Raw genomic sequence first — 15,816 nt, forward strand, 5'->3', positions numbered from 1 at the left:
GTGCAACAAGTTTTTCACACCTGGATTTGGGGATCCTCTGCCATTCCTTCTTGCAGATAGTCTCCAGTTCTGTCAGGTTGGATGGTGAACATTGGTGGACAGTCATTTTCAGGTCTCTTCGTAGATGGTTAATTGGGTTTAAGTCAGGGCTATGGCTGGGCAATTCAACAACAGTCACAGAGTTATTGTGAAGGCACGGCTCTATTTTAGCTGTTCTTAGGGTCGTTGTCTTGTTGGAAGGTGAACCTACGGCCAGGTCAGAGGTACTAAGCACTCTGGAGGTTTTTGTCCAGGATATCCCTATACTTGGGTGTCAACATCTTTCCTTCCGATTACAATCAGTCGTCCTGTCCATACAGCTGAAAAACTTCCCTACATGATTACGCTGTCACCACCATTCTTCGCTGTTTGGGACTGTTTTGGGACAGCTGATGAGCAGTGGCTTGTTTTCTACACACATACTGCATAGAATTAAGACCAAAAAAATTTATCTTGGTTTCATCAGACCAAAGACTTTGTTTCGCAACATCTCGGAGTCCTTCAGGTTCCACCCCCACACAAACTCCATTCAGACTTTCATGTCTTAAATTGAGGAGAGATTTTTGTCAGACCACTCTACCATAAAGCCAACTACTCTGAGGCCAACGCATGACATAAGCGCGAAAACAAAGGCACCTGGGAGCTCTGCGCTGGCAGACGCGGCTGGTTCTTCTGACGTGAATGACGCGGAGTCGGACGAGCGAGCTCCAACAGCGGCCGCGGGCCGAGGTTCCAGCCAGCTAAAGGCCTCTGCCGCCGCCCGCTTCGCTGGCCCCGGACGCCGAAGCTAGGCTAAAGCCATCCGCCGCCACCGAAGGCGGGCCACAAGCCCGAGTGGGAGGCCGCGAGCCGAGCTTCAACGTTCGGGGAGGCCTTTAGTCGAGCTTCGGTGGTGGTGGAGGCCTTTATCCCTGCTTCGGCGTCCGCCGCTGACCGCCTCCGCCGCTGGCCGCTTCATTAGCCCCGGACGCCGAACCTCGGCTAAAAGCCTCCGCTGCCTGAAAGCTCAGCTCGCAGCCCGCCAACGGAGCTTGCTCGTCAGACTCCGCGTCATTCCGGTCTGAAGAAATATCCGCGGCTGCCGGGCCAGGGTTCCCAGGGGCCTTTGTTTACGCACTTATGTCGCACGTAGGCCTCCGCGTAGTCAGACTCAGCATCATTCCGCCCGAAGAACCATCCGAATATTCAACATTAATTACAGCCACAGGTTCAAATATGTATGGAAGTATTCCTTAGTCTTCTCGATGAACCGATACTGCTATTTCTTCATCAGATGAGGATAAATACAAGAAATCAGCGCTGGGCATAATGGTGTCGCATGTAGTTGAACGTTTGGAACGGCACAGTACATGTCGCATACACCCACGTACATCATGTGACTCACGAAAATGGCAGCGGTCCTTAAAATTAGTAATTAAAATTTTCTCAAAACACTATTAAATGACAGAGGATTTAGCATCACATTGTCAAAATAGAGTGCATATTACATGACCTATTGGATAGACTGTTAATGCAAAGCACTGGATTTCTCCTTTAGAGAACTTTCTCCCATCTCTGGTTCTTCTTTACCCCTCACAACAAGGCTCTTCTCCCCCAATTGCTAATTTTGGCAGGACTCCCAGATATAGGAAGGGTTCTGGTCATCCCAAAAATCTTCCATTAAATGGTTATGGAGGTCACTGTGGTCCTGAGAACCTGAAGTGTTTTTTTTTTTTTTTTGGGGAACCCTGCCCTGATCTGTGCCTTTCCACAGTTCTGTCTCTGAGCTCTTCAGGTCTTATAAGTGTAAGGTCTTGTATAGACACCTATGTGCCTTTTCTAATCAGGATAAAACACAGCTGGACTCCAATCAAAGTGTAGAACAACCTCAAGGATGATGAGAGAAATGGACAGCACCAGAGTTAAATTTGTGTCCAAGAAAGTGTCTCAATATTCATGGCTGTGTGATATCTTTTCTTTTTAAATAAATTGCAAAAATTTCAGTCCTGTGATAGGCTGGCAACCAGGTCAAGGTGTATCCCACCTCCTGCCAGAAGAGAGCTGGGTTAGACTTCCACACTCCAGCAACTCCTGTGAGGACAAGCGGCTTTGATAATGGATGGATATTTTAAGAAAAAGAATATTGAATAAAATAAAAGTGAATACTTCACCTGTGTGCCTTACTTCAGGGAAAATAAATGATCACCTTTGTCTACTTACCTATTTATGGGGAAAACAGACACCAGAGCGCAGATTTTTTTAAAAAAAAGTCTGTTCTGGGGTATATTTGTGGCCCATTCCAGGTTTGTCAGGCAGCTAGACAATCGCAACTGCAATACACATCTAGCTGAACATCACCTGCAAAAAGAAAATGGTAAACAATACTCTGGGTATTGATTTAACTATACATTAGGATTACATAATATCTTCCTTGTCTATGGATCTCCCAAGTGACCTGCCTGAAAAGGTGACAACCCAATGCTTACAAAAGCCCTCGAAATCTCCTCCAACACTCCCTCAGACATGTCAGTAGGAATCTGACAATTGGCTACAAACTTGTGGAATTTTTTTCAAATATACTCTACATAGAATGAGCAATTCAAACGCCTCGAAAATCCTCCAGAACAAATACATTCACAAAAAGAAGTGCATGGCCTACTCTACTTACCACACTGCTCTTCTTAAGAATAATACTCCATTTGTGCTAGTTACAATCAAGTTAATGATCTTTTGGGCTCTGCACTACTCTATGATGGATGGGCAAAGAAACTAGCAATGTGACAAGCATTCCAAAAAATGTCAGTTAAAATGCAAGAAAATCAGACAACAGGTTCCATTAATTTTTCGCGTGTGTGGCAGTGGTGATGGGGAAGCCATTTAGGGTAACCCTAACCCTTTTTTCCCCGAATTCATCCCTCACTTGTGAATCAGACCCCAACTGGGGACCATGAGCTCATACTTAGTGGTGCTAATTCTCATCCCTGCTTCTTCACACTTGCCTGCAAAGCGCTCCAGTGGGAGTTGGAGATCAGAGCTTGAAGAAGCCAACAGAATCACATCATCTACAAAGATCAGAGATCCAATACTGAGGTCACCGAACCAGATCCCTCTATACTTTGGCTGTACCTAGAAATTGTATTTGGTCCGATGTGGCAGGTGCAATTGTATTGTGAGGGTCGGCTGGGAACGGATGGCAAATTCCCGTCAGAAAGAATTTCAACTCTCACTTCCGAAAGAACTTTGCTCAAGTTCCGGGCAATGCGGGGGACATTGAGTCCAAGTAGACAATATTCTGACCCTCTAGTGCTGAGGTGACCGACTGGAGCTGTGGCGGTAAGGTGGTTGGTGCCCGTCATGGCGCCAACCCCCGAACACGTTGGTGGACACCAACAGTGAGGGATGGCGTCAAACTGAAGGAGTCTTATCGGGCATTTCTAGCCCTTGGGACTCCCGAGGCAGCTGACAGGTACTGGATGGCCAAGCGGAATGCAGCTTCGGCGGTCACTGAGGCAAAAACCTGCCTATGGGAGGAGTTCAGTGAGGCCATGGAGAACGACTTCAAGAAATTCTGGTCCACTGTCAGGAGTCTCAGGAGGGGGAAGGAGTGCACCATCAACACTGTGTATAGCGAGGATGGGACAGTGCTGTTCTCAACTCGAAACATTGTGAGTCGGTGGAGAGAATAATTTGAAGACCTCAATTCCACCAACACACCTTACCAAGAGGAAGCTAAGTCTGAGTTCTCTGAGGTGGATCTCTGGGCTTAAGGTCACCAAGCTGGTTAAAAAGCTCCTCAGTGGCTGCTGGTTGACAGGCCTGTGCAACATTGCGTGGACATCGAGGACAGTTCTCCTGGTTTGGCAGTTTGGAGTGGTGGTTACCTTTTTTAAGAAGGTGGACCGGAGGGTGTGTTCAAACTACAGGGGGAATCACACTACTCAGTCTCCCTGTTAAGGTCTATTCAGGGGTGCTTGAGGGGAGTTTTTCAGGAAGTCGAATCTCAGATTCAGGAGGAGGAATGTGGTTTTCGTCCTGCCCGGGCAACAGTGGACTAGCTCTATACCCTGGGCAGGATCCTTGAGGGTGTATGGGAATTTGCCCAATTAGTCGACGTGTTTTGTGAACTTGGAGAAAGCGTTCGACTGTGTCCCTCAAGGAGTCCAGTACGGTGTTCTTCAGGATTATAGGGTACCGAACCCCCTGATATGGGTTGTTTGGTCCCTATATGACCGATGTCAGAGTTTGGTCCGCATATCTGGCAGTAAGTCTGTCTCATTTCCCGTAGGAGTTGGTTCCGCCAAGGCTGCCCTTTGTCACCGATTTTGTTCACAATTTTTAAGTGCAGCCAAGGTGTAGCGGGGGTCCAGTTTGGAGGCCAAAGCATTGCATATCTGCTCTTTGCAAATGATGTGCTTCTGTTGGCTTCATCAAGCCGTGATCTCCAACGCTCAATGGAACAGGAGCTAAGTCGAAAGATGAAGCTCTCAATTTACCAGTGGATCTATTTTACTACCCTCAACTATGGTCACGAGCTATGGGTCGTGACCGAAAGAACAAGATCCTGGATCCAAACGGCCAAACTGAGTTTCCTCCACAAGGTGCCCAGGCTTTCCCTTAAAGATAGGGTGAGATGCTCTGTCATCCAGGAGGGGCTCAGTGCCGCTGCTCCTATGCATTGAGAAGTGCCAGATGAGGTGGCTGGGCCATCTGATTACTACCCCAGGTACAACCCAGGTCACGCTGGAGAGACTGTGTTTCTAGGCTCGCCTGAAAACGCTTTGGGATCCCTACGGAAGAGCTGGATGAAGTGGCTTGAGAAAGGGAGGTATGGGTATCTATCTGGGTCCTAAAGCTACTGCCACCACGACCCGACCCGGAAAAGCAGTTGAAGATGGATAGATGGAAATAATATATTTCTAGAGGTAAGATTGCTTTGCAAATTTTGGACTTAAGCTGAATTTTACATAAACCAGATCATTTGTAACAAGGTTCCACTCTATAAACAAATTGTTGTAATTCCTACACTGGTCACCTTTTTTGGAAATAAATATAATCAAATTAGACTTTAAAGTGCCACTGATACCTAAAACATAAAATTTAGTATGTTGTTAACCAACCTGACAACAACATGCTTTTTTTTTCTGTGTGAAAATGTTGATGTTTTTATATGAAGTAAACATACACCACAGAACTAGATTCATAGCATTTTTATTGAACTGTATGCTTACATTTTGTATAAATGTTCTATAACATTTGCACAGAATTATTTGCTCTTTCAATAAGAGTACTTTAAGAATGCCTGAGGTTGAAATACATGTTACAGTATTCTCTCTGCTGTTGGAAAGATATGTGTTCCTTTCGATGAATAGGCACTTCATCAGTCTGGCAACTTCTGGAATGGGCCAAAGATGGAGATTCAGCATCTGCTGGTTCGATGTCAACCTATTGTGCAGTAGATGCTTCCTGCAACATCTGTAATTAATAGAGAAAAATAAGGTTCAAAGTTTATAAAATAAGAAAAAAATGTGCACCTAAAGCACGGGTTCATTTCAATTTATTTCATGGTGCACAAATAATTTTTGATAAATTGCAAACAGAGCTCCTATTCTGTGAGTGACTAGTATGTAATACTGCTTGTTTTAATACTACTTAGTATTTTACTAAAATTAAAAGGTTTGTATACCTCCATTTTCTTTGCCGCTTATCCTCACAAGGGTCACGGGGGTGCTGGAGCCCATCCCAGCTGTCAACGGGCAAGAAGCAGGCTACACCCTGAGCTGGTTGCCAACCAAACGCAGGATATATTGAGACAAAGAGCCGCATTCACAATCACACCTAGGAACGATTTAGAGACTCCAATTAATGTTGCATGTTTTTGGGACATGGAAGGAAACCGGAGTGCCCAAAGAAAATTCACGCAGGCACGGGGAGAACATGCAAATTCCACACAGGGAGGGCTGGGATTGAACACGGGTCCTCAGTACTGTGAGGCCAATGCTTTCCAGCTGCTCCACTGTGCCGCCATTTGTACACATTATTATCCTGTTTTTCAAGCGCAAATGCAGCCCTATGGGGGCACAAACCAGTGCAATCTGTAGGCCGATCCAAAACCCGGATAAATGCAGAGGATTACGTCAGGAAGGGCATCCAGCGTAAAAACTGTGCCAAACAAATATGAGCGTTCATCTAAAGAATCCCATACCGGATTGGTCGTGGCCCGGGTTAACAACGCCCGCCCCCAGCACTGCTAACCTACAGGGCGTCGGTGGAAATTCAGCTACTGTGGGTCGAAGACAAAGAAGAGGAGGAAACCGGATCCATTGTCAGAAGAAAAAGAGGAATGCACACAGCCTACAACTGAGTGTAGGGACTTTGAATGTTGGGACTATGACAGGAAAAGCTCAGGAGTTGGTTGACATGATGATTAGGAGAAAGGTTGATATTTCTGTGCATCCAAGAGGGCAGGTGGAAAGGTAGTAAGGCTAGAAGTTTAGGAGCAGGGTTTAAATTATTCTACCACAGAGTAGATGGGAAGAGAAATGGAGTAGGGGTTATTTTAAAGGAAGATCTGGCTAAGAATGTCTTGGAGGTGAAAAGAGTATCAGATCGAGTGATGAGACTAAAATTTGAAATTGAGCGTGTTTTGTATAATGTGGTTAGCAGCTATGTCCCACAGGTAGGATGTGACCGAGAGTTGAAAGAGAAATTCTGGAAGGAACTAGATGAAGTAGTTTTAAGCATCCCAGACAGCGAAAGAGTTGTGATTGATGCAGATTGTAATGGACATATTGGTAAAGGAAACAGGGGCGATGAAGAAGTGATGGGTAAGTACAGCATCCAGGAAAGGAATTTTTGAGGGACAGATGGTGGTGGACTTTGCAAAAAGGATGGCGATGGCTGTAGCGAACACTTATTTCCCAAAGAGGGAGGAACATATAGTGACCGACAAGAGCGGAGGTAGAAGCACGCAGGTGGATTATATTTTGTACAGATGATGTAATCTGAAGGAGGTTACTGACTGTAAAGTAGTGGTAGGGGAGAGTGTAGCTCGACAGCATAGGATGGTAGTGTGTAGGATGACTCTGGTGGTGGGTAGGAAGATTAAGAAGACAAAGGTAGAGCAGAGAACCATGTGGTGGAAGCTGAGAAAGGAAGAATGTTGTGCGGCCTTTCGGAAAGAGGACAGCAGAAGCTCCCGTAAGACTGGACAACAATAGCCAAGGTAATCAGAGAGACAGGCAGGAGAGTACTTGGTGTGTCTTTTGGAAGGAAAAGGGAGAAGGAGACTAGGTGGTGGAACCCCAAAATACAGGGAGTCATACAAGGAAAGAGATTAGCAAAGAAGAAGTGGGATACTGAGAGGACTGAGGAGAGGCGAAAGGAGTACATCGAGATGCGACGTAGGGCAAAGGTCGAGGTGGCAAAGGATAAACAAGAGGCATATGAAGACATGTACACCAGGTTGGACACGAAAGAAGGAGAAAAGGATCTCTACAGGTTGGCCAGACAGAGGGATAGAGATGGGAAGGATGTGCAGCAGGTAAGGGTGATTAAGGATAGAGATGGAAATGTGTTGACTGGTGCCAGTAGTGTGCTAAATAGATGGAAAGAATACTTTGAGAAGTTGATGAATGAAGAAAATGAGAGAGAAGGAGAGTTGAAGAATCAAGTGTGAAGGACCAGGAAGTGGCAATGATTACTAAGGGGGAAGTCAGAAAGGCACTACAAAGGATGAAAAATGGAAAGGCATATGGTCCTGATGACATACCAGTGGAGGTATGGAAGCAATTTGGAGAGATGGCTGTGGAGTTTTTGACCAACTTATTCAACAGAATACTAGCGGGCAAAAAGATGCCTGAAGAATGGAGGAAAAGTGTTCTAGTTCCCATTTTTAAGAACAAAGGTGTGGGAAATATAGAGGAATAAAGTTGATGAGCCACACAATTAAGTTATGGGAATGAGTAGTGGAGGCTAGACTCAGGACAGAAGTAAGTATCTGCGAGCAACAGTATGTTTTCATGCCTAGAAAGAGTACCACAGATGCATTATTTGCCTTGAGGATGCTTGTGGAAAAGTACAGAGAAGGTCAGAAGGAGCTACATTGTGTCTTTGTGGATCTAGAGAAAGCCTATGACAGAGTACCAAGAGAGGAACTGTGGTACTGCATTCGTAAGTCTGGTGTGTCTGAGAAATATGTTAGAATAGTACAGGACATGTATGATGGCAGCAGAACAATGGTGAGGTGTGCCTGAGGTGTGACAGAAGAATTTGAGGTGGAGGTGGGACTGCATCAGCGATCAGCTCTGAGCCCCTTCCTGTTTGCAGTGGTAACGGATAGGCTGACAGATGAGGTTAGACTGGAATCCCCTTGGACCATGATGTTCGCAGATGATATTGGGACATGCAGTGAAAGCAGGGAGCATGCAGAGGAACAATTAGAAAGATGGAGACATGCACTGGAAAGGAGAGGAATGAAGATTAGCCCAAGTAAAGCAGAATATATGAGCATGAATGAGAAAGGTGGAGGGGGAAGAGTGAGGCTACAGGGACAAGAGATAGCGTGGGTGGACGACTTCAAATACTTGGGGTCAACAATCCAGAGCAATGGTGAGTGTGGTAAGGAAGTGAAGAAACGGGTTCAAGCAGGTTGGAACAGCTGGTGAAAGGTGTCTGGTGTGTTATGTGACAGAAGAGTCTCTGCTCGGATGAAGGGCAAAGTTTACAAAACAGTGGTGAGGCCGGCCATGATGTACGGTTAGAGACGGTGGCACTGAAGAAACAGGAAGCAGAACTGGAGGTAGCAGAAATTAAGATGTTGAGGTTCTCGCTCGGAGTGAGCAAGTTGGATAGGATTAGAAATGAGCTCATTAGGGGGACACCCAAAGTTGGATGTTTTGCTGACAAGGTTCGAGTGAGCAGATTTCGTTGGTTTGGACATGTTCAGAGGCAAGAGAGTGAGTATATTGGTGGAAGGGTGCTGAGGATTGAGCTGCCAGGCAAAAGAGCGAGAGGAAGACCAAAGAGGTTTATGGATGTGGTGAGGGAAGACATGAGGGCAGTTGGGGTGAGAGAGGAAGATGCAGAAGAAAGGCTAAGATGGAAAAAGATGACACGCTGTGGCGACCCCTAACGGGACAAGCCGAAAGGAAAAGAAGATTATCCTGTTTTTCAAGTTGAGAATGGTCAAACGATTTGCAGAAATAAAATATTTGTCGCTAAAAACAACATGTGCTTCTATCATTCAACCGCGTTAACGGTGTAAAAGTTTTCAGGAAAAAATAAAAATACATACCTCCGTAACTTGTCTTCTAACAAAAGCTCTTCGCAGTTTTGGTACTTTCTGTGGGGAAGGGGGGCTGAGCTTGTCGAAGCGTGTCAAGGTTCAGCAGCTGATCCAAGTTCGTGTTTGGTCTCTTTCACAACACCAATCTGTTCAGGTGTCGGAACAGGTTGTATAGTTGGCACTAGTCCAAGTTTTAACATTTAAAACCCATCTCAGTCCTGAGACCACCAGTATAAGTGTCTGGGGTGAAATGTTCACTGCATATAACAAAGTGCTGATCGGGTTTTGAAAAATTAGCCCTCTTCGTTTGCACAAACCTTATCTACTTTCATCTGTGGCTTGGGTATTTTGGAAAACAATGTAAACTGTGACCAGAATAACTTGGAACTGCTACAAAACTGAACCACACACGTCTTCACCATTTTTACGGCTTGCTTTTAGCTCACAATCACTGAGGAACTCTCAAAACGAATGGGTTTTTCTTTGGCGTGAACAAGCAAGGCGCCAGGCTAAATCTTGTCGCACAACAGCAGGTCTACTACGTGTGATGTCAGCCACACAAAAGGAGAAGTTTTTCAGGTACAGGAAACTAGGTCAAAGTTCCCAGACTTTAATTCATGGACATATTTTTTGGTAAAAACATCGAACAAGATGTGCATTTTACGTAAAAGTTGAACGTATGTATATTTTTGTCTCGATAGGATAATTTGCGTTAGAAATTAGACATTCCATACACTTGAAGCTTATACAGAGTTCCCTTACCCGATCACAGTTCATGTTATAGACCAGTGCAATGATAATTGTGCAAAAGGAGCAGTTTAAAGTGACGAGTCGTGTGAAAGTCTACAGAATATATTACTAATACTGACTCACACACAGGATATGAGGGTGTGTCCCAACAATGGCACAGGGCAAAAAATAGTAGTTAGCTTATCAAGAATTTAGTGACTTAATTGCCAGAGAGAGAAAAACTGACCTATGCATTGCCCGGTGCAGCGCCTCTGCGTACCTTGTGCAAAGTTTGCCCCACCCAAAACAAACAAACAAACAAACACACACACACACACACACACACACACACACACACAAAAAGGTTGCTATGTAGCAAGAACCGCGGAGCACATCTATCATGATTGGCCTGTTGAGTCACATGTTGTGATGACGTACTCACTGTTCCTCCCGGGTTTATATGATGGGTTCCTTGTTAAGCAAAGGGAAGTAAAAACGGGGAGCGGAAGTAACCAAAATGTGCTGAGGAAACCCCACCCGGTGGCATCCTTGCCAATCCAAGTCGTAGCACCACCAATGACTTGGAGAAGAACTGCAGTACACTTTCACAACTGAGCGTGTGGGTTGCACTCAAGTATAAGGGTTAACTACACGGAAGAAACCCGCGATCACATCAGCGTGCTCGCGACGCGTGTGTATAAAGAAGCCTTTAGTGTTTACATTGATTCACCATTTAACTGAAACGATTGGGCGACAAGATACAAAAAATTAAATGTGTGGCAAAACAGAGAGAAACGTTCTGGACCCTCCATGTCCTGGTCACCAGCTCTTCCAGCTCCTTCCTTTAGGTAGACGCTACCTAACAATACAAACTAAAACTAGCCGAGATTCCAACAGCTTCTTCCAATTAACTTCTTAAACAGCTAACTTACAATTCCACTGCAACATGCTGCCAAATTTTGGTGATTTTTGTCAACCCAATTATACATTACATTGGCTGTAGGAGTCTCACCACACTGCATTATTTGCATAAATGCTCTTGATCAATACTGGCCACTCATATACCTGAGCAGCATTTGCACCACTTGCAACATTGTCTCCGATTATCACAGAAGTAGTCACTTTAAACTGCATACATTTCTTGAAGTCTCAGTGCCCTTTGCACAATGGTCAGTGCATCAGAATAGTGCTCTATTCTTCATTCAAACTGCTCTTGCTGGAGGACTGCATTTTTTTTTGCACAATTGTTTTTATTTATTGTACTGTCATTACCAAGTTACTACCAACATTTAATTGATCAGTAACTCATTCACAACATCTTTTCGTTTCAAAAGTATTGTCTGTCAATTGACGGTCTGTTGTACTTGAGCGCCTCCAACTACCGGAGACAAAGTTCTTGTGTTTTTGACATATTTGAAAAAATAATGATGCCAAAACCACAAATTGCGCATCTAAAAATTATTATATTTGGGCACTGAGAAATCATAGCACTGTCAAGCAAAGTAAGGGGTTGTTTTTTTTGTGTTTCCAAAAATTAATGGGTATAATGAAATACATTTTCCTCACAATTGCTTCACAAATCATGGCATTATTAGGTACCGTTCCTTGGTATGAAATCAAAGCGGTATCAGTGTACTTGTGGACTTTATTCTTCAAGTACAAAAGACCATGGAAATCACACAAATATGAGCAATTCAAGTCTCTGGGATTTGTATTTTCACTGCATTAAAATCCTTGCTACAGGTGTGAGGTGTAATACATTTCCACACGTTCATAACTTCAAGTATTAGGGGAGTAAAAAGTCATTTCAGCATTTTGCGATTCATATAACCATTCATTGCCAATTTGATTATAGGCTATTATTGATTTAGAACATTCTGATTTGAAACAATTCATCCATCCATCCATCCATTTTCTTAGCCGCTTCTCCTCCCAAGAGTCCAGGAGTGCTGGAGCCTATCCCAGCTGTCAACGGGCAGGAGGCAAGGTACAACCTGAACTGGTTGCCAGCCAATCTCAGGTCACATAGCGACAAACAGCCGCACTCACAATTACACCAAGGAGCAAGGTCAAGGTCTATTTAATGTTGCATGTTTTTGGGATGTGGGAGAAAATTGAAGTGCCCGGAGAAAACCCACACAGGCACGGGGAGAATATGCAAACTCCACACAGGCAAGACCGAAATCGAATCCGGGATCTCAGAATTGTGAGGCTGACCCACCGTGTCGCCTGAAATATTCAGTGAATGGAAATTAATTCAGTACCTTTTTAGCAAAAAATGTATCCATTGTGTAGTGGAATAAATTCCTGCATAATGAACAGTGATTATTTTTTCTTTTTATCTTGTACTGGAATCGGAAATATATTCCTGGTTAGTAAAAACTATTTTAAATGTATTGGAAATGAATAACACGGTGAAGCTATACTTTTACAAATACTGTGACCACAAAACAAAGACATGAAAACTAGATTTTGAGAACCGCTATACCCCAAATTTGTATACACACATAGATCCTAAAAAAAATGTTGTAAGTGAGAACACATTTCACTTAATTAAGTTTCAATATTTTAATTTTGTACATGAAAGGGTAGAATGACAATTTCCGCATTTGGAGTGAGGCAAAAACCAATACCAATAAAAATTAATACCAAATGGCTGTTTAATACTTTTTAAATACATCTATAGAATGTCAACTTTTTTTATATAATAAAAAGATAATAGTTTTAAAGATGGAAAACTTTCCAGATTTTTTTTTTTTAAACTCCATACTAGGAATTTTAATTTTAAAACTCCACTGATTCGAATGAATTGTTTCAGGATGAACAGCTGTTTTTGTAATCGCTCTTACATTGGCCCAGAATGCAAAAAATGTTGTTTTCATTTTATTTCGTTTTGAGGGTCTGCATGATATACGCACAGTAGTTTTTTTTTTTTTTTAAATCCTTACATAGGACACAAAACGTCAACAGAATCTAATCGAGACAAACCTATAACGTGTAAAGGTTTGTTGAAAGAAAACTTTCGCAGCCACAATTAAACAGGATACTTTTCTCTGGTAGAGAAAGACCAAGCAAATGAAAAATCCAACAAGGTGGTTCAGTAATTAATTAGTAATCTGTAATTTGCTGTGGGCTGTTATGTTGGCAGAGCTGACCAGAACGACCATGTCGCTCAGTAATTAGTGGAGAACTTCTTAATGCTTGTGCAAAATTTAATTTTACGTACGTGCGATGCTACAACCCAAATCACAACTGTCAACGACCATAGTCATTTGACCAGCAGCTGCACCAACCACATCAACAACGTCAACCTTCAAATTTCAAGTCACCTATACAACGCTGGTTTTTAACATGAAGTCAAATAAATGCATATTTTGTGTTTGCCGGAGATAGAATCGCTGCTGATAAGTCGTTAGTGCAGCACCAAACATGATGCGGTCCGGCAAGTGCACCTACCAACAAATTTCTGAACGCCAAGTCTCACATTTATACCTTTCCAATAATCCAGCGACAGCTATGGGTCCCAAACAAAAATCCAAATAAAACGTAGTGGGAAAATAAAACATTTAAAAATGACGTGAAGTGGTTAGCAATGGAGGATCCTTTCAAGATGGCGTTCCCGTCCAGTCAATGGGATCAATCCCTTCCCCCACAGCATTTAAGGGGTTGGTTGCTTAGGCGCATACAGGAAGACCATTGGTTACAATCCAATCACTCTAAACTGAACGGTGTGTTTTATTGGCTGCCAAAGCTCCCTGTGCAACAAAAATAGAACCAATCAAAGTGCTGGTTGCTATTTAGTTTTGGATCCGCCATTGGATCCGAAGATAAAGAAGCCTGCCCCATAGATAAAAGTCGGGAGCTCAGCTAAACCGACATGGCTATAATTGCCATGTTGGAAAGGTCATAACAGGCAACGTGTGGACACTGAAATTAAGTCGTAACTTGCTTCTTCCTCAATCAGTTTTCTTGACTATTACTGTTTTGTCAGTACCAAAGTGTATGGTATTAATAAAGAACATTTTTTAAAAGGCAAAAAAAGTATGAATGTGAAAAAGACAGAGCAGCACATTGACGTAGCTGGAGAGTGTTGGCCTCACAGTTCTGATGACCGGGGTTCAAATTCCGGCCTCGCCTGTGTGAAGTTTGCGTGTTCTTCCCGTATCTGCGTCGGTTTTCTCCGGGCACTCTGGTTTCCTCCTACATCCCCAAAACATGCAACATTAATTGGACACTCTAAATTGCCCCTGGGGGTGATTATGAATTCGTCTTTAGGTGCCCTGCGATTGGCTTGCAACCACTTCAGAGTGTACCCTGCTTCCTGCCCGTTGACAGCTGGGATAATCTCCAGCACTCCCGCGACCATTGTGAGAATAACCAGCTAAGAAAATGGATCGATGGATGCTTTTCATTGCAGCCCTATGTGGGCACAAGCCAGTGCAATCTGTAGGCCAGTCCCAAGCCCAGATAAATGCAAAGGGTTGGGTGAAGAAGGGCATGATTGGGGAGAACGCCCCCCCCCCCCCCCCGATCAGGTTTACTGTTACTGGACTTCTGTGCTCATCACGGATTGTCCATAACAAACACAATGTTCAAGCATAAGGGTGTTCATATGTCCACTTGGCACCAGGACACCCTAGGTCGCAGTTCGATGATCGACTTCGTAGTCATGTCATCGGACTTGTGACCGCATGTCTTGGACACTTGGTTGAAGAGAGGGGCGGAGCTGTCAACTGATCACCACCTGGTGGTGAGTTGGCTCCAATGGTGGGGGAAGATGCCAGTCTGATGTGGCAGGCCCAAACGCATTGTGAAGGTCTGCTGGGAACGGTTATCAGATTCCCCTGTCGGAAGGAATTTCAACTCCCACCTCCTAAAGAACTTTGCTCATGTCCCAGTGGAGGCGGGGGACATTGAATCCGAATGGATTCCGCGCCTCCATTGCTGAGGCGGCCAACCGGAGCAGTGGCCGTAAGGTGGTCGATGCCTGTTGTGGCGGCAACCCACGAACACGTTGGTGGACACCAACAGTGAGGGATGCTGTCAAGCTGAAGAAGGAGTCCTGTCGGGCATTTCTGGCCTGTGGGACTCCCGAAGCAGCTGATAGGTATCGGCTAGCCAAGCGGAATGCAGCTTCGGTGATGGCTGGGGCAAAATTCCGGGCGTGGGAGGAGTTTGGTGAGGCCATGGAGAACGACTTCAGGATGGCTTTGAGAAAATTCTGGTCCACCGTCCGGCATCTCAGGAGGGGGAAGCAGTGCACCGTCAATACTGAGTATAGTGGGGACGGAGCGCTGCTGACCTCAACTCGGGATGGTGTGAGTCAGTGGGGAGAATACTTCGAAGACCTCCTCAATTCCACCAACACGTCTTCCCACGAGAAAGCTGATTCTGGGTGCTCTGAGGCGGGCTCTTCTATCTCTGGGGTTGAGGTCGCCGAGGTGGTTAAAAATCTCCTTGATGACAGGCTCCTGGGGGTGGATGAGATTCGCCCAGAGTTCCTAAAGGCTCTGGATGTCGTGGGGCTGTCCTGGTTGGCATGCCACTAAGACATCACGTGGACATCGGGGACAGTGCCGTTGGATTGGCAGACTGGGGTGGTGGTCGCCCTTTTCAAGAAGGGTGACCGGAGGGTGTGCTTAAACGAAAGAGGGATCACACTCCTCAGCCTCCCTGGTAAGGTCTACTCAGGGGTACTGGAGAGGATGTTCTGTCAGGAAGTCGAGTCTCAGATTCAGGAGGAGCAATTTGATTTTCATCCTGGCCATGGAACAGTGGACCAGCTC

The 15,816-nt window shown here is 44.6% G+C and overlaps 1 protein-coding gene across 20 annotated transcripts in view; it reads right to left on the minus strand.

Moving 5' to 3' along the window:
* ppp6r3 (protein phosphatase 6, regulatory subunit 3) overlaps positions 1-13,730 on the minus strand; it is a 111,181-nt gene extending 97,451 nt beyond the window's left edge. For 4 of the 20 annotated variants that reach the window (XM_061823712.1, XM_061823703.1, XM_061823701.1 and 1 more), the window contains exon 1: positions 21-2,062. In XM_061823712.1, coding sequence (XP_061679696.1) covers positions 21-92 — 72 coding nt within the window. In that variant the 5' untranslated portion in view covers positions 93-2,062. Of the gene's footprint in view, positions 1-20; positions 2,068-2,238; positions 2,377-9,310; positions 9,448-13,486 lie in introns of those variants that run through there. The other 16 variants (XR_009795527.1, XR_009795525.1, XR_009795526.1 and 13 more) reach the window with 10 other exon arrangements.
* Between the last annotated feature and the right edge of the window lie 2,086 nt (positions 13,731-15,816).

Source organism: Syngnathoides biaculeatus, chromosome 6 (genome assembly GCF_019802595.1).
Source record: "Syngnathoides biaculeatus isolate LvHL_M chromosome 6, ASM1980259v1, whole genome shotgun sequence".
NCBI lineage: Eukaryota > Metazoa > Chordata > Actinopteri > Syngnathiformes > Syngnathidae > Syngnathoides > Syngnathoides biaculeatus.